This window comes from Chelonia mydas, chromosome 23, assembly GCF_015237465.2.
Source record: "Chelonia mydas isolate rCheMyd1 chromosome 23, rCheMyd1.pri.v2, whole genome shotgun sequence".
NCBI classification, from domain to species: Eukaryota; Metazoa; Chordata; order Testudines; family Cheloniidae; genus Chelonia; species Chelonia mydas.
In genome coordinates this window covers 14,932,053-14,958,702 of record NC_051263.2, presented here as the reverse complement: position 1 = coordinate 14,958,702, position 26,650 = coordinate 14,932,053, and the positions used below count along the sequence as shown (strand labels likewise).

The 26,650-nt window shown below is 49.6% G+C and overlaps 1 protein-coding gene across 2 annotated transcripts in view; it reads left to right on the top strand.

The window, feature by feature from the left end:
- Nucleotides 1–26,650, top strand: part of LOC119563584 (butyrophilin subfamily 1 member A1) — an 80,961-nt gene that overhangs the window by 20,247 nt on the left and 34,064 nt on the right. The window contains exons 8-15 of one of the 2 annotated variants that reach the window (XM_043534642.1): nt 6,702–6,722; nt 7,739–7,759; nt 8,407–8,427; nt 9,444–9,464; nt 10,110–10,130; nt 11,692–11,712; nt 12,360–12,380; nt 13,254–13,274. In XM_043534642.1, the coding sequence (XP_043390577.1) occupies nt 6,702–6,722; nt 7,739–7,759; nt 8,407–8,427; nt 9,444–9,464; nt 10,110–10,130; nt 11,692–11,712; nt 12,360–12,380; nt 13,254–13,274 (168 nt within the window). The remainder of the gene's footprint in view (nt 1–6,701; nt 6,723–7,738; nt 7,760–8,406; nt 8,428–9,443; nt 9,465–10,109; nt 10,131–11,691; nt 11,713–12,359; nt 12,381–13,253; nt 13,275–26,650) is intronic. The other variant, XM_043534643.1, reaches the window with a different exon arrangement.

Genomic DNA, 26,650 nt, shown 5'->3' with positions numbered 1-26,650 from the left:
AGTGGCTTGAGCATTGGCCTGCTAAACCCAGGCTTGTGAGTTCAGTTCCTGAGGGGGCCATTTAGGGATTTGGGGCAAAAAGTGGGATTGGTCCTGCTTTGAGCAGGGGGTTGGACTAGATACCTCCTGAGGTCCTTTCCAATCTTGAGATTCTATGATTCTATGATGATAGTGACTGTGAAACACTCAGGGAGATTAGAATGGCTATTAAAATAAAAAACTCAATAATAATGGGGGATTTCAACTATCCCCATACTGACTGGATACAGATCACCTCAGGACAGGATGCAGAGATAAAGTTTCTTGACACCTTAAATGACTGCTTCTTGGAGCAGCTAGTCCTGGAACCCACAAGAGGAGAGGCAATTCTTGATTTAGTCCAAAGTGGAACACAGGATCAGGTCCAAGAGGTGAATATAGCTGGACCGATTGGTAATAGTGACCATAATATGATTAAATTTAACATCCCTGTGACGGGGAAAACACCACAGGAGCCCAAAACTGTAGCATTTAATTTCAGAAAGGGGAACTACACAAAAATGAGGAATTTAGTAAAACAAAAATTAAAGGTTATAGTGCCAAAAGTAAAATCCCTGCACGCTGCATGGAAACTTTTTAAAGACACCATAATAGAGGCTTAAATTAAATGTATACCTCAAATTAAAAAACATAGAGAACCAAAAAAGAGCCACCATGGCTAAACAACAAAGTAAAAGAAGCAGTGAGAGGCAAAAAGGCATCCTTTAAAAAGTGGAAATTAAATCCTAGTGAGGAAAACAGAAAGGAGCATAAACTCTGGCAAATGAAGTGTAAAAATACAATTAGGAAGGCCAAAAAAGAATTTGAAGAACAGCTAGTCAAAGACTCAAAAAGTAATAGCAAATTTTTTTTAGTACATCAGAAACAGGAAGCCAGTGGGGCCAATGAATGATCAAGATGCTAAAGGAGCACTCAAGGAAGATAAGGCCAGTGCAGAGAAACTAAATGAATTGTTTGCATCGGTTTTCACGGTTGAGGATGTGAGGGAGATTCCCAAACCTGAGCCATTCTTTTTAGGTGACAAATCTGAGGAACTGTCCCAGATTGAGGTGTCATTAGAGGAGGTTTTGGAACAAATTGATAAACTAAACAGTAATAAGTCACCAGGACAAGATGATATTCACCCAAGAGTTCTGAAGGAACTCAGATGTGAAATTGCAGAACTACTTACTGTAGTCTGTAACCTATCATTTAAATCAGCTTCTGTACCAAATGACTGGAGGATAGCTAATGTGATGCCAATTTTTAAAAAGGTCTCCAGAGGTGACCCTGGCAATTACAGGCCTGACTTCAGTACCGGGCAAACTGGTTGAAACTATAGTAAAGAACAGAATTGTCAGACACTTAGATGAGCATAATTTGTTGGGGAATAGTCAACATGTTTTTTGTAAAGGGAAATCATACCTCACCAATCTCCTACAATTTTTTGAGGGGGTCAACAAGCATGTGGACAAGGGGGATCCAGTGGATATAGTATATTTAGATTTTCAGAAAGCCTTTGATAAGGTCCATCACCAAAGACTTTTAAGCAAAGTAAACGGTCATGGGATAAGAGGGAAGGTTCTCTCATGGATTGGTAACTGGTTAAAAGATAGGAAACAAAGGGTAGGAATAAATGGTCAGTTTTCAGAATGGAGAGAGGTAAATAGTGGTGTCCCCCAGGGGTTTGTACTAGGACCAGTCCTATTCTGCATATTCATAAATGATCTGGAAAAAGGGGTAAATGGTGAGGTAGCAAAATTTGCAGATGATACAAAACTACTCAAGATCATTAAGTCCCAGGCAGACTGCAAAGAGCTACAAAAGGATCTCTCAGAACTGGGTGACTGGGCAACAAAATGGCAGATGAAATTCAGTGTTGATAAATGCAAAGTAATGCACATTGGAAAACATAATCTAAACTATATATATACAACGATGGGGTCTAAATTAGCTGTTACCACTCAAGAACGAGATCTTGGAGTCATTGTGGATAGTTCTCTGAAAACATCCACTCAATGTGCAGTGACGGTCAAAAATGCGAACAGAATGTTGGGAATCATTAAGAAAGGGATAGATAATAAGACAGAAAATATCATATTGCCTCTATACAAATCCATGGTATGCCTATCTATTGAATACTGCATGTATATGGTCGCCCCATCTCAAAAAAGATATATTGGAACTGGAAAAGTTTCAGAAAAGGGCAACAAAAATTATTAGGGTATGGAACAGCTTCCATATGAGAAGAGATTAATAAGACTGGGACTTTTCAGCTTGGAAAAGAGACAACTAAGGGGGGATATGATTGAGGTCTAAAAAATCATGAATGGTGTGGAGAAAGTAGATAAGGAAGTGTTATTTACTCCTTCTCATAACACAAGAGCTAGGGGTCACCCAATGAAATTAATAGGCAGCAGGTTTAAAACAAACAATAGGAAGTATTTCTTCATACAACGCACAGTCAACCTGTGGAACTCCTTGCCAGAGGACGTTGTGAAGGCCAAGACTATAAGAGGGTTCAAAAAACAACTGGATAAATTAATGGAGGATAGCTCCATCAATGGCTGTTAGCCAGAATGGACAGGAATGGTGTCCCTAGCCTCTGTTTGCCAGAAGCTGGGAATGGGTGTTAGAGGATGGATCACTTGATGATGATTACCTGTTCTGTTCATTCCCTCTGTGGCACCTGGAATTGGCCGCTGTCGGACAACAGGATACTGGGCTAGATGGGCCTTTTGTGTGACCCAGTCTGGCCGTTCTTATGTTCTGAAGACAAATATGTGACAAGTGGAGGTGTATGTCCTTCTGGAATAATAGAAGATGAGGGTCCTGGCCTTCCCTGCCCTTGGCACTAGGGTGCTGAGGGTGCTGTCCCCCTCCATGCCTGGAATCTCCAGGAGGAGCTGTTAATCTCTTGAGGCATAATCCCACCCAGAGCTCCACAGGGCGGTGCAGTTTAGCAACCCACTCACCTTTCCTGACACACACATAGGCCTATCCCACACACATCGTCTGTGATGGGAATAGGTGCAATTTCTGTCTCAGCAAAGCTGTACCCCTTTGCTTGGAGCTCACACAAGCCCTTCAGTAGGAAAGTGTTCGCCAGGCCCCAGGCCAGAGGGCATGGGGATGATATTAGTTAGGACGATAGAGGTTATATTAGCTCTGTATTTCGCTGTGTTGTTGGAATAGTGTGTGCAGTTCTGGTGTCCCCCACTGCAGAAAGAAGTTGTCAAACTGGAGACAGTTCAGAGAACAGCACCAGAATGATTAAAGAAAAGGAGTACTTGTGGCACCTTAGAGACTAACCAATTTATTTGAGCATGAGCTTTCGTGAGCTACAGCTCACTTCATCGGATGCATACTGTGGAAATTGCAGAATATCATAGAATTATAGAATCATAGAATATCAGGGTTGGAAGGGACCCCAGAAGGTCATCTAGTCCAACCCCCTGCTCGAAGCAGGACCAATTCCCAGTTAAATCATCCCAGCCAGGGCTTTGTCAAGCCTGACCTTAAAAAACCATATCATTATTATATACACAGACACCATGAAACAATACCTCCTCCCACCCCACTCTCCTGCTGGTAATAGCTTATCTAAAGTGATCATCGAGATGGGCCATTTCCAGCACAAATCCAGGTTTTTTCACCCTCCGCCCCCCCACAGACAAACTCACTCTCTTGCTGGTAATAGCCCATCCAAAGTGACCACTCTCTTCACAATGTGTATGATAATCAAGGTGGGCCATTTCCTGCAGAAATCCAGGTTCTCTCACCCCCTCACCCCCCTCCAAAAACCACACACACAAACTCACTCTCCTGCTGGTAATCCATAAACCTGGAAATCCTGGGCGCCCCATCATCTCAGGCATTGGCACCCTGACAGCAGGATTGTCTGGCTATGTAGACTCCCTCCTCAGGCCCTACGCTACCAGCACTCCTAGCTACCTTCGAGACACCACTGACTTCCTGAGGAAACTACAATCCATCGGTGATCTTCCTGAAAACACCATCCTGGCCACTATGGATGTAGAAGCCCTCTACACCAACATTCCACACAAAGATGGACTACAAGCCATCAAGAACACTATCCCTGGTTATCACTAATGTCACGGCTAACCTGGTGGCTGAACTTTGTGACTTTGTCCTTACCCATAACTATTTTACATTTGGGGACAATGTATACCTTCAGATCAGCGGCACTGCTATGGGTACCCGCATGGCCCCACAGTATGCCAACATTTTTATGGCTGATTTAGAACAATGCTTCCTCAGCTCTCGTCCCCTAACGCCCCTACTCTACATGCGCTATATTGATGACATCTTCATCATCTGGACCCATGGAAAAGAAGCCCTTGAGGAATTCCACCATGATTTCAACAATTTCCATCCCACCATCAACCTCAGCCTGGTCCAGTCCACACAAGAGATCCACTTCCTGGACACTACAGTGCTAATAAACAATGGTCACATAGACACCACCCTATACCGGAAACCTACTGACTGCTATTCCTACCTACATGCCTCCAGCTTTCACCCTGACCACACCACACGATCCATCGTCTACAGCCAAGCTCTACGATACAACCGCATTTGCTCCAACCCCTCAGACAGAGACAAACACCTACAAGATCTCTATCAAGCATTCTTACAACTACAATACCCACCTGCGGAAGTGAAGAAACAGATTGATAGAGCCAGAAGAGTTCCCAGAAGTCACCTACTACAGGACAGGCCTAACAAAGAAAATAACAGAACGCCACTAGCCGTCACCTTCAGCCCCCAACTAAAACCCCTCCAACGCATTATTAAGGATCTACAACCTATCCTGAAGGATGACCCAACTCTCTCACAAATGTTGGGAGACAGGCCAGTCCTTGCCTACAGACAGCCCCCCAACCTGAAGCGAATACTCACCAACAACCACATACCACACAACAGAACCACTAACCCAGGAACCTATCCTTGCAACAAAGCCCGTTGCCAACTGTGCCCACATATCTATTCAGGGGACACCATCACAGGGCCTAATAACATCAGCCACACTATCAGAGGCTCGTTCACCTGCACATCCACCAATGTGATATATGCCATCATGTGCCAGCAATGCCCCTCTGCCATGTACATTGGTCAAACTGGACAGTCTCTACGTAAAAGAATAAATGGACACAAATCAGATGTTAAGAATTATAACATTCATAAACCAGTCGGAGAACACTTCAATCTCTCTGGTTACGCAATCAGAGACATGAAGGTCGCTATCTTACAACAAAAAAACTTCAAATCCAGAGTCCAGCGAGAAACTGCTGAATTGGAATTCATTTGCAAATTGGATACTATTAATTTAGGCTTAAATAGAGACTGGGAGTGGCTAAGTCATTATGCAAGGTAGCCTATTTCCCCTTGTTTTTTCCTTACCTCCCCCCCCTCCCCCCCGGCCTTCTGGTTAAACTTGGATTTATGCTGGAAGTGGCCCACCTTGATTGTCATGCACATTGTGGGGAGAGTGGTCAGTTTGGATGAGCTATTGCCAGCAGGAGAGTGAGTTTGTGTGTGTGTGTGGGGGGGCGGGTGAGAAAACCTGGATTTGTGCTGGAAATGGCCCACCTTGATTTTCATGCACGTTGTAAGGAGAGTGGTCACTTTGGATAGGCTATTACCAGCAGGAGAGTGAGTTTGTGTGTGTGTGTTTTGGGGGGGGGGGGAGTGAGAAAACCTGGATTTGTGCTGGAAATGGCCCACCTTGATTTTCATGCACGTTGTAAGGAACGTGGTCACTTTGGATAGGCTATTACCAGCAGGAGAGTGAGTTTGTGTGTGTATGGGGGTGGGGGGGTGAGAAAACCCGTATTTCTGCTGGAAATGGCCCACCTTGATTTTCATGCACGTTGTAAGGAGAGTGGTCACTTTGGATAGGCTATTACCAGCAGGAGAGTGAGTTTGTGTATGTGGTTTTTGGAGGGGGGTGAGGGGGTGAGAGAACCTGGATTTCTGCAGGAAATGGCCCACCTTGATTATCATACACATTGTGAAGAGAGTGGTCACTTTGGATGGGCTATTACCAGCAAGAGAGTGAGTTTGTCTGTGGTGGGGCGGAGGGAGAGAGAAAACCTGGATTTGTGCTGGAAATGGCCCATCTCGATGATCACTTTAGATAAGCTATTACCAGCAGGAGAGTGGGGTGGGAGGAGGTATTGTTTCATGGTGTCTGTGTATATAATAATGATATTCTGCAATTTCCACAGTATGCATCCGATGAAGTGAGCTGTAGCTCACGAAAGCTCATGCTCAAATAAATTGGTTAGTCTCTAAGGAGCCACAAGTACTCCTTTTCTTTTTGCGAATACAGACTAACACGGCTGTTACTCTGAAACCTGTCAGAATGATTAAAGGATTAGATAATGTGTTATAGTGATAGATTCAAAGAGCTCAGTCTATTTAGTTTAACAAAGAGAAGGGGTGACTTGATTGCACTCTATATGTATGTAGATAGAGGACAAATATGTGATAATGGGCTCTTTAGTCTAGCAGAGAATGGTCTAGCAAAATCCAATGGCTGGAATTGGCCAATATTTATGCTAATCAACAGAGAAAGGATCTCATTCATCCTCTTCAATTCATAAGTCAATGGACATTCACTGAACTGTTTTCTTCTTCTCCCAATTTTTCTTTGGCAGAGGAACTCCAGGAGCAAATGGGTGAGTTTGCCAACTGTACTCAATACTTACAGTCCACTGACTAAACTTTGTGTGCCCTGTATGGGTTTCAACAACTTCAGCTGCAGAAGGGATGCTCTCATTGCATGCCCCGTGCATCTGGGAAGTGGAGGGTCTGTGTAGATTACTCTGGAATCCTGGTATGTCAGTGAGCTGAGACCTCATCAGCACTTTGCAAAGAAAGTCAGAGGGGTCGGGGTTCAAGGGCAGTTGGGCATCAGAGAGAAAACATCCACGCGCTACAGGAACTGAACATTCCACTGAATGGAAAAGCTCTGGATGGGGAGTGTGGCAGGACCGAGTTGCTCATGCTGTGCCTGACCTTGTAGTAGCTGAGAACAAATAAGTACATAGAGAACAAATATGTGATAATGGGCTCTTTAGTCTAGCAGAGAATGGTCTAGGAAAATCCAATGGCTGGAAATTGAAATTAGGAAAGTCAGACTAGAAATAAGGCATACATTTTTAAGCGTGAGGATGATTAAACATTGTAACAATGTAACATGGGTTCTGGTGGATCCTCCATCACTGGACATTTTTGAAATCAAGGTTGTATGTTCTTTGTAAAGGATCTGCTCTAATGCAAAGATGAATTGTTTGGGGGAAGTTCTCTGGCCCATGTTGTAGAGGCCTTAGACAGTCTGATGTTCATTGTGTAGTCACTTGCTCACTCAGAGCTTTTCGCCAATAAACACAGCTTTTGATATTTTTTACTCGGAGGGCGGTGAAGCACTGGAATGGGTTACCGAGGGAGGTGGTGGAATCTGCATCCTTAGAGGTATATAAGGCCCAGCTTGAGAAAGCCCTGGCTGTGATAATTTAATTGGTGCTGGTCCTGTTTTGAGCAAGGGTTTGGGCTAGATGACCTCCTGAAGCCTCTTTGAACCGTAATCTTCTATGATTCTATGCTTCTGTGCACTATTAGTTACCTTTGTTCTTCGCCATATTATTATAAAAGGTGAGATTGTTATCTTTAAAGATTTTTTTTTCTTGTTTAGGAGACTTGGAAAAGAGAAGAAGTAAGTCTTTGCCTTTTTCTTTTGTGTACTCTACTGCTCTGTAGGAATCTTGTGGAATGAAAAGAAAATTCATTGAGTTTCATTCATTCACCCCACTTTCCTGTTTTTGATAGAGCAAAGATTACTTGGCTAATTTTGTCAATAACATATCTGAGCACTTGCTGGTTCTGAGGAGTGCTGCTCATACATTGCCGAAATTGAAATAGACTCACCCGCTAGTTGTTTGTATTCTCCAAGAACCATAACACTCTTGCAGAGACACGGTAGGAAAGGCCATGTACACACTGAAAGGACTCTGCATTGAACCAGCAAATGGAAGGCGGCTCATGATGTAAATGGTGTTACTGCTCCTTTCACAGCAGAACCCATACTGGCAGAGGAGCGTAGTGTGTCATATTCACCTTTTCTAATTAGTTGTCGCCATGAAGTTTTTTCTTCAATTGATCAAAGCAAGAATATCATCTTCTCTATCTACTCCATAGCGGGATAGGAATGGGGCTAGCCCACGGATTGAAGAGCTAGCTCACTACCCATGGCCAATATTTATGCTAATCAACAAAGAAAGGATCTCATTCACCCTCCTCAGTCCATAAGTCAATGGACATTCACTTAACTGTTTTCTTCTTCTCCCCATTTTTCTTTTGCAGAGGAACTCCAGGAGCCAATGGGTGAGTTTGCCAACTGTACTCAATACTTACAGTCCACTGACCAAACTTTGTGTGCCCTGTATGGGTTTCAACAACTTCAGCTGCAGAAGGGATGCTCTCATTGCATGCCCCGTGCATCTGGGCAGTGGAGGGTCTGTGCAGATTACTCTGGAATCCTGGTATGTCAGCGAGCTGAGACCTCATCAGCACTTTGCAAAGAAAGTCAGAGGGGTCGGGGTTCAAGGGCAGTCGGGCAGGAGAGAAAAAACATCCACGCGCTACAGGAACTGATCATTCCACTGAATGGAAAAGCTCTGGATGGGGAGTGTGGCAGGACCGAGTTGCTCATGCTGTGCCTGACCTTGTAGTAGCTGAGAACAAATAAGTACATAGAGAACAAATATGTGATAATGGGCTCTTTAGTCTAGCAGAGAATGGTCTAGGAAAATCCAATGGCTGGAAATTGAAATTAGGAAAGTCAGACTAGAAATAAGGCATACATTTTTAAGCGTGAGGATGATTAAACATTGTAACAATGTAACATGGGTTCTGGTGGATCCTCCATCACTGGACATTTTTGAAATCAAGGTTGTATGTTCTTTGTAAAGGATCTGCTCTAATGCAAAGATGAATTGTTTGGGGGAAGTTCTCTGGCCCATGTTGTAGAGGCCTTAGACAGTCTGATGTTCATTGTGTAGTCACTTGCTCACTCAGAGCTTTTCGCCAATAAACACAGCTTTTGATATTTTTTACTCGGAGGGCGGTGAAGCACTGGAATGGGTTACCTAGGGAGGTGGTGGAATCTGCATCCTTAGAGGTATATAAGGCCCAGCTTGAGAAAGCCCTGGCTGTGATAATTTAATTGGTGCTGGTCCTGTTTTGAGCAAGGGTTTGGGCTAGATGACCTCCTGAAGCCTCTTTGAACCGTAATCTTCTATGATTCTATGCTTCTGTGCACTATTAGTTACCTTTGTTCTTCGCCATATTATTATAAAAGGTGAGATTGTTATCTTTAAAGATTTTTTTTTCTTGTTTAGGAGACTTGGAAAAGAGAAGAAGTAAGTCTTTGCCTTTTTCTTTTGTGTACTCTACTGCTCTGTAGGAATCTTGTGGAATGAAAAGAAAATTCATTGAGTTTCATTCATTCACCCCACTTTCCTGTTTTTGATAGAGTAGATTACTTGGCTAATTTTGTCAATAACATATTTGAGCACTTGCTGGTTCTGAGGAGTGCTGCTCATACATTGCCGAAATTGAAATAGACTCACCCACTAGTTGTTTGTATTCTCCAAGAACCATAACACTCCTGCAGAGACACGGTAGGAAAGGCCATGTACACACCGAAAGGACTCTGCATTGAACCAGCAAATGGAAGGCGGCTCATGATGTAAATGGTGTTACTGCTCCTTTCACAGCAGAACCCATACTGGCAGAGGAGCGTAGTGTGTCATATTCACCTTTTCTAATTAGTTGTCGCCATGAAGTTTTTTCTTCAATTGATCAAAGCAAGAATATCATCTTCTCTATCTACTCCATAGCGGGATAGGAATGGGGCTAGCCCACGGATTGAAGAGCTAGCTCACTACCCATGGCCAATATTTATGCTAATCAACAAAGAAAGGATCTCATTCACCCTCCTCAATCTATAAGTCAATGGACATTCACTGAACTGTTTTCTTCTTGTCCACATTTTTCTTTTGCAGAGGAACTCCAGGAGCAAATGGGTGAGTTTGCCTACTTTACTCAATACTTACAGTCCACTGACCAAACTTTGGGTGCCCTGTATTGGTTCCAACAATTTCAGCTGCAGAAGGAATGCTCTCATTGCATGCCCCTTGCATCAGGGAAGTGGAGGGTCTGTGCAGATTACTCTGGGCCCGCACTGTGATCGTTATCCCAGATCCGTCAGGATCTCTGCTTTCAGCTGGGGATAGTCTGCCGCAGCCTCTTCAGGCAAATCATAGGAGGCCTTCTGGGCCTCCCCACACAGGAATGGAGCGAGGATGGCAGACCACTGTTCTCAGGGCCAAGCCTCCCGCAGGGCTGTCCTCTCAAAGGCCAGGAGGTATGCCTCTACATCATCCTCCCGCGTCATTTTCTGCAGCCAATTGCTGGCCCGCATGATCTGCGTCCCATCATGGCCGCAGTTCAGCTCTGTAAGGGCGTTTACCTGGTTTATCAGTTCCTGCAACATAGCCCGGTCTTGAGCAGCCTGGTCCATCAGCAGGCGATTAGTCTCTTGCTGCAGCCTCACTGCCTCCTGTTGGGCGGCTGCCTGGACACGGGGAGCCTCCTGCTGGGCAGCTGTGGCTTGTATCAGTGCCCACACTACGTCCTCCATTGTGGTGAGGAAAAAGAAAACCCTCTCCCTTTTTTTTTTCCCCAAACACTTTCATTCTTCCGCCGTGCTGTGCACACCAGATCCTACTTCTGACACCAGTTGTGAGAAAGTTCCTCCTCTACCTTGGTGGGTCTTGCGCTTATTGGCGGATTTGCTCTCCTTGGAGCTTCACAGCAGCCCTGAGTTTGGCCGTTTTTGTGAACCCACAGTCCAGGTCAACTCCTCCTGTGTCTGACCAGGAGTTGGGAGGTTTGGGGGGAACCTGCCCCCCCCCCCTACTCCGGGTTCCAGCGCAGGGCCCTGTGGAATGCAGCTGTCTAGAGTGCCTCCTGGAAGAGCTGTGCGACAGCTACAACTCCCTGGGCTACTTCCCCATGGGCTCCTCCCAACACCTTCTTTATCCTCACCATAGGACCTTCCTCCTGGGGTCTGATAATGCTTGTACTCCTCAGTCCTCCAACAGTATGTGTTCTCACTCTCAGCTCCTGGCGCCTCTTGCTCCCAGCGCCTTGCACGCACCAGAAACTGAAGTTTCCACCTCTTCCTTCCCCAACTCCTCCCCGCCAGCACCTCCTGTCCTCTGCAGAAGAGGTGATCAGTGGCGGGCAGGAATCACTGAGGTGGAAGAGGAAGTACCCCTTTCACTGGAGCTCCTAGAAACCCTTCAGTAGGAAAGTGTTCACTGGGCCCCAGGCCAGAGACCACGATGGTGATCTTAATGAGGACTATAGAGATAATATTAGCTCTGTATTTGGCTCTGTTGCTGGAATAGTTTGTGCAGTTCTGGTGTCCCCCACTGAAGAAAGAAGTTCTCAAACTGGAGAGGGTTAAGAGAAGAGCACCAGAATGAATAAAAGATTAGATAACATGTGTTACCTTTGTTCTTGGCTTTCTTATTACAAAGGCTGCTATTGTTATCTTTAAACATATTTTTTCTTTTTTAGGAGACTTGGAAAAGAGACTAAGTAAGTCTGTGTCCTTTTTCTTCTGTGTGCTCTACTGCTGTGTAGGAGTTTTCTAGAATGAAAAGAAAAATCATTGATTTATTAGACCTCAGCCCACTTTCCTGTTTTTGAGAGAGTAGATTACGAGGCTAATTTTGTCAATAACAGATATGAGCACTTGCTGGTTCTGAGCAGTGCTGCTCATACATTGCTGAAATTGAAATAGACTCACCCACTAGTTGTTTGTATTCTCCAAGAACCATAACACTCTTGCAGAGACACGGTAGGAAAGGCCATGTACACACCGAAAGGACTCTGCATTGAACCAGCAAATGGAACGCAGCTCATGATGTAAATGGTGTTATTGCTCCTTTCACAGCAGAACCCATACTGGCAGAGGAGCGTAGTGTGTCATATTCACCTTTTGCTAATTAGTTGTCGCCATGAAGTTTTTTCTTCAATTGATCAAAGCAAGAATATCATCTTCTCTATCTACTCCATAGCGGGATAGGAATGGGGCTAGCCCATGGAATGAAGAGCTAACTCACTACCCATGGCCAATATTTATGCTAATCAACAAAGAAAGGATCTCATTCACCCTCCTCAATCCATAAGTCAATGGACATTCACTGAACTGTTTTCTTCTTCTCCCAATTTTTCTTTTGCAGAGGAACTCCAGGAGCAAATGGGTGAGTTTGCCAACTGTACTCAATACTTACAGTCCACTGACTAAACTTAGTGTGCCCTGTATGGGTTTCAACAACTTCAGCTGCAGAAGGGATGCTCTCATTGCATGCCCCTTGCATCTGGGAAGTGGAGGGTCTGTGCAGATTACTCTGGGCCCGCACTGCGATCGTTACCCCAGATCCGTCAGGATCTTTGCTTTCAGCTGGGGTAGTCTGCCGCAGCCTCTTCAGGCAAATCATAGGAGGCCTTCTGGGCCTCCCCACACAGGAATGGAGGAGGATGGCAGACCACTGTTCTCAGGGCCAAGCCTCCCGCAGGGCTGTCCTCTCAAAGGCCAGGAGGTATGCCTCTACATCATCCTCCCGTGTCATTTTCTGCAGCCAATTGCTGGCCCGCATGATCTGCGTCCCATCATGGCCGCAGTTCAGCTCTGTAAGGGCGTTTACCTGGTTTATCAGTTCCCGCAACATAGCCTGGTCTTGAGCAGCCTGGTCCATCAGCAGGCGATTAGTCTCTTGCTGCATCCTCACTGCCTCCTGTTGGGCAGCTGCCTGGACACGGGGAGCCTCCTGCTGGGCAGCTGTGGCTTGTATCAGTGCCCGCACTACGTCCTCCATTGTGGTGAGGAAAAAGAAAACCCTCTCCCTTTTTTTTTTCCCAAACACCCTCCTTCTTCCGCCGTGCTGTGCACACCAGATCCTACTCCATAGCGGGATAGGAATGGGGCTAGCCCACGGATTGAAGAGCTAGCTCACTACCCATGGCCAATATTTATGCTAATCAACAAAGAAAGGATCTCATTCACCCTCCTCAATCCATAAGTCAATGGACATTCACTGAACTCTTTTCTTCTCGTCCACATTTTTCTTTTGCAGAGGAACTCCAGGTGCCAGTGGGTGAGTTTGCCTACTTTACTCAATACTTACAGTCCACTGACCAAACTTTGTGTGCCCTGTATTGGTTCGAACAATTTCAGCTGCAGAAGAAATGCTCTCATTGCATGCCCCGTGCATCTGGGCAGTAGAGGGTCTGTGCACATTACTCTGGAATCCTGGTATGTCAGCGAGCTGAGACCTCATCAGCACTTTGCAAAGAAAGTGAGAGGGGGTCGGGGTTCAAGGGAGTCGGGCAGGAGAGAAAAAACATCTACACGCTACAGGAACTGAACATATCCACTGAATGGAAAAGCTCTGGATGGGGACTGTGGCAGGACCGAGTTGCTCGGGCTGTGCCTGACCTTGTAGTAGCTGAGGCCATGCGGACACTCCACCCTGTGCCTCAGGGATGGAGGGAGAATTGTCTTCCCGAAAGAGCTTCCCCCAAACTCGGAACCCACATCCTGTGCAGAGCCCCCAGGGTCGGCTCTTTGACATTCCCCCTGCAAAGGAAGTGCTGATAGTCACACAGGGATGTTTGCTAGAGCAGGAAATAGACCCTAGATATTCTGTCTTCCGGTCCAGTGTATTCACGATGAGAACAAGGTGATGGCAGAAACTTTCCATGGGAATGTGTCTATTTCAGGGGGGAAAAAGGCTTTTTCGATGAAAAAAAGAGACACAAAAGCATCTCTGTAGAGTCAAAAGTTTCTGTTTCCTCCATATTAAAATGGACTATTCTGATTTTTCACTTCAAAATGAAGGAGACGTTGTTAAGGTTTGATTCATTCACCCAGTTCTGTGGGGGCAGTGTAGGCAGAGGTGCCAGCGTTTTGATTTCCTTGATGGTGCGTGACCACCTGTCTGCCCCAGGCCCTGCCCCTACTATACCCTTTCCCTTCAGGCCCCACCCCTTCCCTGCCTCTTCCCGCTCCCACTCCACCTCTTCCTGCCCCGTTCCACCGCCTCTTCCAAGAGCACCCCGCACTTGTTCCACCTCTTCCTGTCCGTGCTCCTTCCCCTGAGCACCTCCTGCCCTCTGCAGAACAGCTGATCAGTGTGGGCAGGAGGTGCTGTGGTGGAGGGGGAGGAGCTGATTGGCCGGGCCAGCCGGTGAGTGCTGAGCACCCACGCTTTTATTCCATGGGTGCTCCAGTCCTGGAGCACCGATGAAGTCGTCACCATGGAGGCTGTTGAGAGGAAAGAAACGTTCATTAACCCAATTTTCAGAAAAGAAAGACAAATAGGACATATGTGAGCCTGTATCTCATTTTGCAAAGAATGGCATGATGGCAAGAATGAGTTTGCTTTGATTTCTGAGATGATCACACAGAGTGGGATTTGATCAGGGAAATATTTAGCAGCTTGTTCTACACTGCACCCAGGAAATCACTGTAAATCTTAAACATCTCTGTGGGGTTTCATACGGTGCCCCGAGGGGGAACTCTTGATATTGAAAGACAGAGTATCCCCTTGGATGGGAAAGTTTTTCTGGGAACTTCAGGGGTCCTTAATTGCATCCCGCATCAGTGAGGGGGGTTCTCCCCTCACACAGCAGAGTTCAGGACATGCTGGAATAGCCACAAAGCCCAGGAGTCTGACAGATACCAGCTCTCATGCTCAGAGGTCTTGTGACTTTCTGCCAGAAGAGTTTCCTGGATGCCCCTGTCCCTGGCAGCAGTGTGCTGAGGGTGCTGTCCCCGTGCATGCCTGAGCTCTCCAGTAAGAGCTGTTAACCCCTTTATATACAATCCCACCTACTGTTCCCCAGGGTGATATCATTCAAGAACCCACTCACCATTCCTGTCCCATGACTGGGCCAGTCAGACACAGATTGTCTGTGATCTGAACAGGTGCAATTTCTTTCTCAGCATGGCTGTACCCTTTTCCTTGAAGCTCACAAAACCCCTTCAGTAGGAATGGGTTGGGTAGGCAGAGGGCCAGAGGGCATGGGGATGATCTTTAATAGGACTCTGAAGGTTATATTAATTCTGTCTTTGGCTCTGCCACTGGAATACTGTGTCCATTTCTGGGGTCCCCAATTTCTCATCATCTTCACTAGACGACGCAGTGATGCCAACCCCAACCCCGCAACATCTGCTAATTTAATGGACATGGGCTTCTTATTTTCATATCCCACACCAAACTCTCTGGTGGTCAATGCGGTGAATGAAATGGGGAGACAACTTGACTCCAAAATGACCCCCAGTGTTGAAGAGTGGAAGAGGATAGATGTCTCAATGGCAACTCTATAATTCAGAATTTCCCATTATGAGGCTTTGTCAATAGCAACATCAATGGTTATGAGATGGAGTTCATGGCCACACCTGTTGGGATTCCTGAAGGAAGTGCAGGCCGCAGTAGAGGATGTGCCATTCAAAAGCTCCAAACCATTTGCCAACTGGATTGATGAATCCCTCTATTCCCTAAAAGATTCAAAAGCAACATTGAGATCACTCAGCATTTATACACAGCACAGAAGAAAAGACCAGGTAGATATCACCCTACCCCAAGATCTTGACCTCTGGCTGTCCTTCTAACTCAACGACACTCTGACCTGCAGTGGAGATAACAGAGACCTCCTTCTAAACGTAGACAGGCCCCATCACAATCATCTACATCTCACGACCTACCTCAAAACCGCAGTTTTGAGAACTTGGTTGAGTCCCCGAGACACTTCCACCTAGACCATGTGCTGCCACCCTCAGAAACTCTTCATCAATTTGCTGACCATCTGACCCCATTCTACCCAACATGGAGGAATGTCACCTCAGACAAGTGAGCATTGGAATTCATCAGCAATGGAAACCCGATTCCATATCTATCCCTCTTGCCTATCCCGCCACCCGTCCCTCTTCAGGGACATTTCTCACTGTAGTGAGGTGGTGTGGTTCCCCGCCACCCCTGAGAGAGACGAGTACCTCCGGACACCAGAGTGGGCAGAGGCAGGGAGCTCTGAGCCCATCCCTCATTGGGTCAGGCGTTGCCCTGGAAGTATAAAAGCTCGACCTCGGAGCTCACTGAGAGAGCAGCTGCCGGGGAGGCCAGACTCCTCCAGCCTAGCTTGCGATTGGGAAACCGCAGTGGCCCGTGGTAAACCTAAGGACTGGCCCGACCTGCCCCGCGCCAGCTACCAGGAGGAGTTACCGAGTCTACCCCTCGCCAGCTGTCCCGAGGAACCCATGGTGCTGGACCCCCGCGAGGACACCACCCCGACCCAGGTACCTCCAGAGGGGGAGTCTGGAAGTAGCCCGGGGGCAGCCGACCCTAGTCTGGCTGCAGCACGGCCAGAACCCATGTCAGTGTGTAGCGGCCGGGATCCCCCGATGCAGCAGCGGGTCGTTTGCCACTGCTAGGGCCCCGGGCTGGGACGCAGTGGAGTGGGAGGGCCTGCGTCCCCCCTGCCACCCAAACTCGCGGGTGGCAGCCTCCCCCTCTCCCCGGGCCTTTGGAACCAAGGGCCTCGCTCGCTGCTTATGTACTGTTGTTGCTCAGCCCCTGCCTGAGGGCCTGAGCGCCTGACTCACCCTTGCCCTGCCCTGACCTCGGGCCTGGGCTCACTGTGTTTGTTTCTGCTGTCACAAGGGCCCCCGAGGAAGACTCCCGCGGCCGAACTAATTCCCCACAAGACCTCTTGCTGTGTTTAGTGAGGCGGTGTGGTTCCCCGCTGCCCCGGAGAGAGACAAGCCCCGGCTCACCTCTCTACATGTGGTGGAGAATGTGGGCACAATCCCTCGACCCCTGTGAGAAGGGGCCTGGGGGGGCACGCACCCCAGAAAGAGCCATGGATGTGGACAAACTTATCAAGCTCCTGACAGAGAGCCAGGAGCGGCAGCAGGCCGCCCAGCAGCAGCAGCAGCAGCTGATTTGGGACCTGCGGGTTCAGCACCAGGAACACCAACGACAACGCATACAGCAGCTCGCGATGGCACTGCCTCGCCCCGCGGAGCCCCAGCCAGGAGATGCAGCCGGGTCACCCCGCACCACTGCGCCGCTGCGGCTAACCAAGATGGGACCTGATGATGGCCCCGAGGCCTTTTTAGTAACTTTTGAAAGGGTGGCACTGATTGCAGGGTGGGCCCCTGACCAGTGGGCCACTCTCTTGGCCCTGTGCTTGACCAGGACAGCCCAAACGGCGTACAGAGGGCTGTCTACGGAGGACGCAAGGGATTATAGCCAGGTAAAGACAGTGATCCTGGACGCCTTGGACCTTAGCCTGGAAACCTTTCAGCAGCGGTTCCGGAGCCAAACCTACCCCACAGGCACCAGACCCCGGCTGGTGGCCCAAGAGCTGAAGGAAGCGTGCAAGCATAGGTGGCGAGTTATATGGGCTCATGGTGCCCGGGCTCCAGCAATATTCAGGGTCCGGGGGCCTGGCTTCACCAATGTTTGGGGCCGGGTCTCTCTCCCGGCCCCACCTGTCACCCCCACGCACCTCCCCCAAGTGTCCCCTGGCCCCCACTTGCTGCCCTGGTGCACCTCCCCAGGGCCCCAGAGTGGAGTGTCCCTGTCTCGCCCCTGAAGCTCCAGGCTGCCTCCCTGCATCAACTGCCACCGCAGGGTCCTAGCGCCCCATCAACTACTGCCAGGGCAGGCTGACCCTGAGCCTGCCCTTCCTCCTTAGACCCTTTCATTTTCCAGTGGGCCCCCCCTCCTGCAGTCACCACTCCTGCCCCACGCTGGACAAGGGGCAGCCCCACCTCCCAACCCCCCAGTGTGGCTACAGTGAGGGGCAGCAGCAGGGGAGGAGGTGCACATGTGATGGCAGCCCCCCGCAACACCCGCCACAGGAGAGGCGAGGGGGCTTTCTGTACCTGAGAGGGGCCCTAGGAGCACGTGCAGTGACAGTGGTGCGAGGTGAGTGTGGTGCAGGGGGGCCCTCCCCCAGAGCTTGTTGCTGCCTGTGGGGAGAGGGCTGGGGGGAATCCTCCTCTCTGGCCCTTGCCCCAGAACAGCCTGTCTGCACCCCAACTCCTCATCCCCAGCCCTGTCCCACCCCAGAGCCCTCACCCCCTGAACCCCAACCCTCTGCCCTAGCCCTTAGCCCCCTCCCACATCCCAAACCCCTCATCCACAGCCCTCACTCCTGCACCACAGCCCTCTGCTTGAGCCCCCCCCACACCCGAAACCCCTCATCACCAGACCCACCCCAGAGCCCTCACATTTTTACATTATTTTAAAAAATATACAGTAACTCCTCACTTAACGTTGTAGTTATGTTCCTGAAGAATGCTACTTTAAGTGAAACGATGTTAAGCGAATCCAATTCCCTCATAAGAATTAATGTAAATGGGGGGTGAGGTTCCAGGGAAATTTTTTTTCCAGACAAAAGACTATATTTTATATATATACACAGTATAAGTTTTAAACAATTTAATACTATACACAGCAATGATGATTGTGAAGCTTGATGGAGGTGGTGAAGTCAGAGGGTGGGATATTTCCCAGGGAATGCCTTACTGGTAAATGATGAACTCACACTTGGCTGAGCCCTCAAGGGTAACACATTGTTGTTAATGCAGCCTCACAATCTATAAGGCAGCAGGAATGGAGGGGGGTGGGGGGAAGACAGCATGGCAGAGACTGAGACAGAAACACATCCCTGTGTGTGAGAGACTTTGAGACAGCAGCTGCTGCCAGCAAACTCCCTCCATTCTGAGCCCTGTCGAGTCCCACCCTGCTCTGTGGAGATGGGGAGGGGGGTAGGAATGGGGGAAGGGGACACCCTGACAACAGCACCCCTCTTCCTCCTTCCCACCCCTGCTCTTAGGGTGACCAGACAGCAAGTGTGAAAAATCAGGACAGAGGGTTGGGGGTAATAGGAGCCTATGTATGAAAAAGACCCAAAAATCAGGACTGTCCCTATAAAATCAGGACATCTGGTCACACTACCCCCACCAGCTAGCTCCAACGGGCTGCTCTTTCTGCAAGCAGTGGACAAAGCAGGCAGGTGCCAAACAACGTTATAAGGGCGCATTGGGCAACTTTAAACGAGCCTGTTCTCTAATTCAGAGGTTCTCAAACTCTGGTCTGTGGACCACCAGTGGTCCGCGAGCTCCATTCAGGTGGTCTGCGGATAGTTCCCTCTAAGGTGAACTTCTGGGCGGCTGCACACGAGAGAATGAAGGGCCACCCACCTAATTAGTGGAGCTGCACAGGTGTGGCTCCTCTAATTAGGTGCCGGGACCCTGGAGAAGATGCACGTGTAAGGGGAGGTGGTGGCCTTGGGGGGAATAAGGGGTAGGTGGGAGGGGGCAGTGGGGTGAGAAGAGGGGGTGGGGGGAATTTGGGACATGCAGGGCTACGGCTGCCAGAGAAAGAGGCTCCAGGGCTCTGGCTGCTGGGGAGAGACCCCCGTCCTTCCCAGCTTCAGCTCTGTGGCTGCTGTGGCAGGGGAGAGACCCCCCCTCCTTTCCAGCCAGAGTTCAGGGGCTGCTGCAGTGGGGGAGAGAGGGAGAGACCCCCCCTTCTTCCTAGTCCCAGCTTGGGGGCTGCTGAGGCAGGGGAGAGAGGGAGAGACCCTCCCTCCTTCCCAGCCCCAGCTTGGGGGCTGCTGCCGTGGTGGAGAGAGGGAGAGACCCCCCCTCCTTTCCAGCCAGAGCTCAGGGGCTCCTGCGGTCGGGGAGAGAGGGAAAGACCCCCCCCTTCTTCCCAGCCCCAGCTTGGGGGCTGCTGCCGTGGGGGAGAGAGGGCACATCCATCGCATTAGAAAGGTTAAGACTACTGATATTAAAATATGAGTTGTGTGCTTTTATGTGTAGAACAAAAAAAGTTTATTATTATTTAGGGTTTTTTTTAAGTAGCGCTTTTATCCAAAGCACTTTACAATAGTCAGCTAACGGTCCAAACAAAGTTTGGAGAGATCATTAAGCGGAGCGCCAAGACCCTCAGAAATTGTCAAGTTGTCCACGGAAAAAAAGGTTCTAGAGCCACTGCTCTAATTGATCAGCAACGTAACAACAAAACGAGGTAGGTGTGTGTGTGTGCGGGCGGGGGGAGGGAGAGCGGGACTTGGACCTGTTCTGAGCACCAACAAAAATTAGACAAGCCTGCCACCCCTGAGTGCAAGCGGTGGTTACAGCCGGAGAGGAGGACTGCTGATGAGGTCATGGAACAAGTTATTTTAGAACAGTTCGTACACATCCTCCCAGCGCAAGGAAGTGCCTGGGTGCTTCGCCATCAGCCAGCGATGCTAGCCACCACCACTGCACTGATGGAAGACTTCCTCGCCGCTGAAGTGCCGGTGGGGCCAGCTATCAGAGTCCACCCCCCCGGGCCAGAGCACCCTAACTCCGAAAAGAAAGGGGGCGTTCAGACCAAAGTGCAGAGTCTCCCCTGCGGACAAGAGGCTCGTTCGGGTCTTTGGGTCAGATGCCCCAAACTCCCACCTCAACAAGGATCCATGCCCCCCGTACCAAGTGTCCTGGGGACCAATTGGAGTCTTTACCGGGTGGAATGAGATCCACACATGGAAGAACCACAGACGCAGCTGCTGGTGCCTCTGTGCCACCGACGAGCCGTAATGAAGCTTGCACATGACATCCCTGCTGCTGGGTACTTGGGCGATGAAAAGACCCTTGCCCGGATTTTGACGTGGTTCTTCTGGCCCGGTGTTCACCACGAGGTGAGGAACTATTGCAGCTCCTGCCCGGAGTAACAGTTAGTGGCTCCCCGACGGGTGACCAAGGCCCCTTTGGTTCCCATGCCCATAGTGGAGATGCCATTTGAGCGGATGGCTATGGAACTGGTGGGCCCGCTCCCAAGAAGTGCCATGGGATTCCAGTATGAGTTGGTCATCGTGGATTATGCCACCTGTTTTCCCAAGGCCATGCCATTGCGGAGCACCACCGCCCAAACCATCGCCTGTGAACTAGTGAAGATCTTCGCTCGAGTGGGCCTGCCCCGGAAATCCTAATGGACCAGGGCACCAACTTCACCTCCCGGCTGTTGCAGCAGATATGCGAGCTCCTGAGAGTCAAACAGTTACACACCTCCTTCTACCACCCACAGACTGACAGGGGGGTGGAACGGTTCAGTCGGACCCTGAAGGAGATGTTGTGCAAGTTCCCCCCAGAGGAGCTACGCCGGTGGGACCAGCTACTCCCACCTCTAGTGCTGGCCATCTGCGAGGTATCCCAGTCAACGACAAAGTTCTCCCCGTTTGAGCTACTATATGGCCGCTGCCCGCAGGGCCTGTTAAACTTAATGCTGGAGACATGGGAGCAGTCGCCATCTCCAGTATGTTCTCCAGCTCTAGCAGCACCTCGCTCAGGCTGGAGCCCTAGCATACGAAAACTTAAAAGCCGCGCAGGAAGCCCAGGCACAAACCTATAACCAGGAAACGCGGGTCCGTGCCTTTGAGCCAGGTGATTGGGTCCTGCTCCTCTTACTGTCAAGCAAGTTGAAGCTGCTGGCCCGTTGGCAGGGACCCTATGAGGTGGCCCAGAAGGTTGGGCCCATCACCTATGAAGTCCACCAGCCCGACCGGCCAAGAAGACCCAGTGGTATCACGTGAATATATTGAAACCATGGCGGAAGCGGGAGGGCCTATTAATTAACCCTTACCCGCCAGAACCAGAGTTGGGTCCCCGTGCGCCCCTGACAGAGGACTCTGCAGGCCCCCAGCTCAGCGACACGCTCACAGAGGAGCAGTGTAAGCAGGCCCAATGTCTCCTGCAGGTTTTCAGGAGAACCTTTATGGTCCTACCCGGTTACTTGACCTTGGTCCATCATGCCATCCAGACCGAGCAGGGAAGGTAATCTGGGAGACGACCAGGCCCCTGCCGCACCGAATGTGGCAGGAGGTCGAGGAGGAAGTACAGGCCATGCTAGCCCTAGGAGTCATCAAGCTGTCGTAGAGTGAGTGGTGCAGTCCAGTGGTCTTGGTGCCCAAGCCTGATGGCACATGGTGCTTCTGTATAGACTTCCAGCGGATCAATGCCATCTCAAGGTTCGATGCATATCCTATGCCCCATGTGTATGGACTGCTTGACCACCTAGGGGAGGCCCGTTTCATCACCACCCTCGACCTCAGTAAGGGGTACTGGCAGATCCTGCTCAACCCCATCTCTAAGGAGAAAATGGCATTCGCCACCCCAACGGGACTTTACCAATTTACCCGGATGCCCTTCAGCCTCCATGGGGCCCCGGCGACGATCCAACAATGGATAGACATAATGGAGTGCCTTTTATGGCCCCATCAAGACTATGCAGTGGTGTATTTGGATGACATCGTAGTCTACAGCTGCCAGTGGGTAGACCACCTGGAACACACAGCTGCAGTCCTGAGGTCCCTGCAAAAGGCAGGACTAACAGCCAATCCAAAAAAGTGTCATTGGATGGCAAGAGGCAACATACCTCGGATACACCATAGGTGGAGGATGAGTGAAACCCCACATGGGGAAGGTTCAAGCACTGGAAGCATGCCCGCCACCCACCACGAAACGCCAAGTGCGACAATTCTTGGGGCTTGCTGGCTACTCTCGATGATTCATCCCCCAGTTCGCTTCCATCGCAGCCCCCTTGTTGGGACTTTTGACGAAGGACAGCCCCCGGTGGTTGCCGTGGACCCAAGAATGAGAAGACGCCTTCCGGACACTCAAGGAGTACCTCTGCCGGGAGCCAGTCCTATATAGTCCGGACTTCAACCGTGACTTTATCCTCCACACGGGCACCTCGGAGGTGGGGCTCGGGACCGTCCTGTCCCAAGAAATCGACGGAGAAGACCACCAGGTCTTATATCTTAGCCAGAAATTACTCCCCCGGGAGAAGAACTAAGCGGTAATAGAGAAAGAAGCACTCGCGGTGAAATGGGCCTGGGATGCCCTGCAGTACTACCTCCTCGGGGGCCCATTTACACTACTCACGGACAATGCCCCACTCCCGAATGAAAAACAACAACACTAGACTACTGCGCTGGTACCTGGCGTTACAACCCTATGCTTTCACCATCCGGCATAGGGCCGGCAAAGACCATGCAAATGCCGACTTCCTATCCCGCCTAGGAGGGATGGAAGAGTCTGGCCCTGAAAAGCGGGAGCCAGACTTGAGGGGTGGTGTGTGTAGTGAGGCGGTGTGGTTCCCTGCTGCCCCAGAGAGAGATGAGTCCCTCTGAACACCATAGTGGGCAGAGCCAGGGAGCTCTGAGCCCGCCCCCCATTGGGTCAGGTGTTGCCCCGGAGTCTGCTCTGCGCCAGCTGCCCCCGTGAGGACACCACCCTGACCCAGGTACCTCCAGAGGGGAATCTGGAAGTAGCCTGGGGCAGCCGACCCTAGTCTGGATGCAGCACGGCCAGAACCCATGTCAGTGTGTTGCGTCCAGGATCCTCACTGACGCAGCAGCGGGTCTTCTGCCGCTGCTAGGGCCCCAGGCTGGGACGCAGTGAGTGGGAGGGCCTGCGTCCCCCCTGCCACCCAAACTCGCGGGTGGCAGCCTCCCCCTCTCCCCGGCCCTTTGGAACCTAGGGCTTGGGTCTGCTGCTTATATACTGTTGTTGATCAGGCCCTGCCTCAGGCCTGGGCTCACTGTGTTTATTTCTACTCTCACAAGGGCGGCTGAGGAAGACTCCCGCGGCCGAACTAATTCCCCACAAGACCTCTTGCTGTGTTTAGTGAGGTGGTGTGGTTCCCCACGGAGGAGACAAGCCCCACCTTTAGTGAGGTGGTGTGGTTCGCCACGGAGAGAGACAAGCCCCAGCTAATCTTTCTACACTACACCTTTTAGGTCCTCTCCTGGCTCCCCGGTCTGGAGTCTTGGGGAGGTCCCAGCTGGCTCTAGGTAGCTGCCCCGGGTTGGTTTTCTTCCCCTTGATTGCTGGTCTCTGCCGGGCTGACACTCCCCGGTCACACACTAAACCCCACAATAGTTCAAAGTCCCGATTTGGGTGGGGAGTGGGAGCTGAATACAGACTCTTCAGGCTGTGGTGCTCCTCTCCCAGCTCCAAGCTCAAACAGACCAAAAGTGAAACCATGGGGACTTCAGTCACTTACAGGGTTAGTTGGTAGTTGAGATTTGGGTTTGAGAATGTCAGTGATGCTTCAATGCTGGACTTAGGCACCTAAAGAGGCACTGAGATGGCTACATTCTTCTGTGAATCTAGTGTTAAGTGACTGATTCAGATTCTCCCATTGACTTCAGTGAATTTGGATCTGGCCCTAGGCCTGCACTGATTTTGTATCACTGTCACATGTATGAGGGAGAGGTTTCCTCTCTCTTCCTTGAGGCCTCTCTCTTCTGCTACAGAATCACATGTACAAACCCTTGTGCCTGTTTCATAGGACAAAACCAAGGGGAAAATGTGAACTTTACTATCACACATTTGAGGGTGTATCAGGTTGTGCTCTTGCCAGAGAATTGTAATTATGTAATCAAGGGCCCAGTTCTTCTCCCAGTGAAATCAATGAGAAGATTTACATGAGAAGGAGCAGGATTAGGGTCCTGATCAGATCATACCGTGAATATAATGAAAAGTGTTTGTGTTTTTTTTTTTCCAAATCAACCAAGGGAGGACAAAGGTAAGTTTTCTCAGATGGCTGCAGTTTGAAGGGGGAAGGGCTTGGCATTTTGCCAGTGAGGGACGTGTGGTTGGCAGGGTCCCTTCAACCGAGTGGGGGATCAGGACCTTTGCGCTTCTGCAGCAAGGGGGAGGAAGGTACATATTTGCCTTTGGGACTCGAGACAGTTTAGACATTTTTCACTGGCAGGTTGTGTCTCTGCTTGGTCGGGGTGAGGGTTTCAGAAGAGGACTTCTCAGAGAAAAGATGTGTTTGTTAATCTAATTTGAAGTGAAAACAAAGACAAAAGGGATGACACATTGAGAAGTGTCTGCCTTTGCAAAACAATGGCAGGAAGGCAAAGGTGGAGTTGCTTTGACTGAGAGCCAGTCGCACAGAGTGAACTGTAGCTTCCACGACACAAATTTCTATAACAACAGTAGGATAAATACCTTCTTTCTGCCAAGGAGAATAATTTCTACTGAAGGGCCAGAGCATCCCCTCTTATGGGAAACCTCTGCTGGGAGCTCCATGGCATCTCCCAGGGATGTTTCCTTGGTATCCGGAGAGTTCTCACCTCACAAAGCGGGGAGTAAAGCAGCCACAGAGCCCAAGATTGATGGGAAATGAGACCTCATGCTCATGAGTCTTGGGCTTTGTATACAAGGATGCTCTTTTCCAGAGCAGTCTCCTGGCCTCCCTCGTCTCTGGCAGCTGGGTTCTAAGAGTGCTTTGTCCCTCTCCATGCCTGGGATCTCAAGGAGGAACTGTTCACCCCTTAAATCACAATCCCCACTGGTGGTCTCCCCTGGGCAGTGTGGTTCTGCAACTCACTCCCCTTCCCCAGTACAGGACTGGGCCTATCACGCGGAAATGTTCGATAGTGGAAATAGGTGCCATGTCTTGAATGAAAACTTTTCAGCAAAGAGCCTTCGCCAGCGATTCGGTCCATGAGGCTAGTCACATGCCCACCCACCCCATATACACGATTAAAAGAGAGATTAGCATGGATTCATGCTAATCTCTCTTTTAATCATAAATCAGCATGGATTCACCAAGGGTAGGTCATGCCTGACTAATCTAATAGCCTTCTATGATGAGATTACTGATTCTGTGGATGAAGGGAAAGCAGTGGATGTATTGTTTCTTGACTTTAGCAAAGCTTTTGACACGGTCTCCCACAGTATTCTTGTCAGCAAGTTAAAGAAGTATGGGCTGGATGAATGCACTATAAGGTGGGTAGAAAGTTGGCTAGATTGTCGGGCTCAACGGGTAGTGATCAATGGCTCCATGTCTAGTTGGCAGCCGGTGTCAAGTGGAGTGCCCCAGGGGTCGGTTCTGGGGCCGGTTTTGTTTAATATCTTCATAAATGATCTGGAGGATGGTGTGGATTGCACTCTCAGCAAATTTGCGGATGATACTAAACTGGGAGGAGTGGTAGATACGCTGGAGGGCAGGGATAGGATACAGAGGGACCTAGACAAATTGGAGGATTGGGCCAAAAGAAACCTGATGAGGTTCAATAAGGATAAGTGCAGCGTCCTGCACTTAGGACGGAAGAACCCAATGCACAGCTACAGACTAGGGACCGAATGGCTAGGCAGCAGTTCTGCGGAAAAGGACCTAGGGGTGACAGTGGACGAGAAGCTGGATATGAGTCAGCAGTGTGCTCTTGTTGCCAAGAAGGCCAATGGCATTTTGGGATGTATAAGTAGGGGCATAGCGAGCAGATCGAGGGACGTGATCGTTCCCCTCTATTCGACATTGGTGAGGCCTCATCTGGAGTACTGTGTCCAGTTTTGGGCCCCACACTACAAGAAGGATGTGGATAAATTGGAGAGAGTCCAGCGAAGGGCAACAAAAATGATTAGGGGTCTAGAGCACATGACTTATGAGGAGAGGCT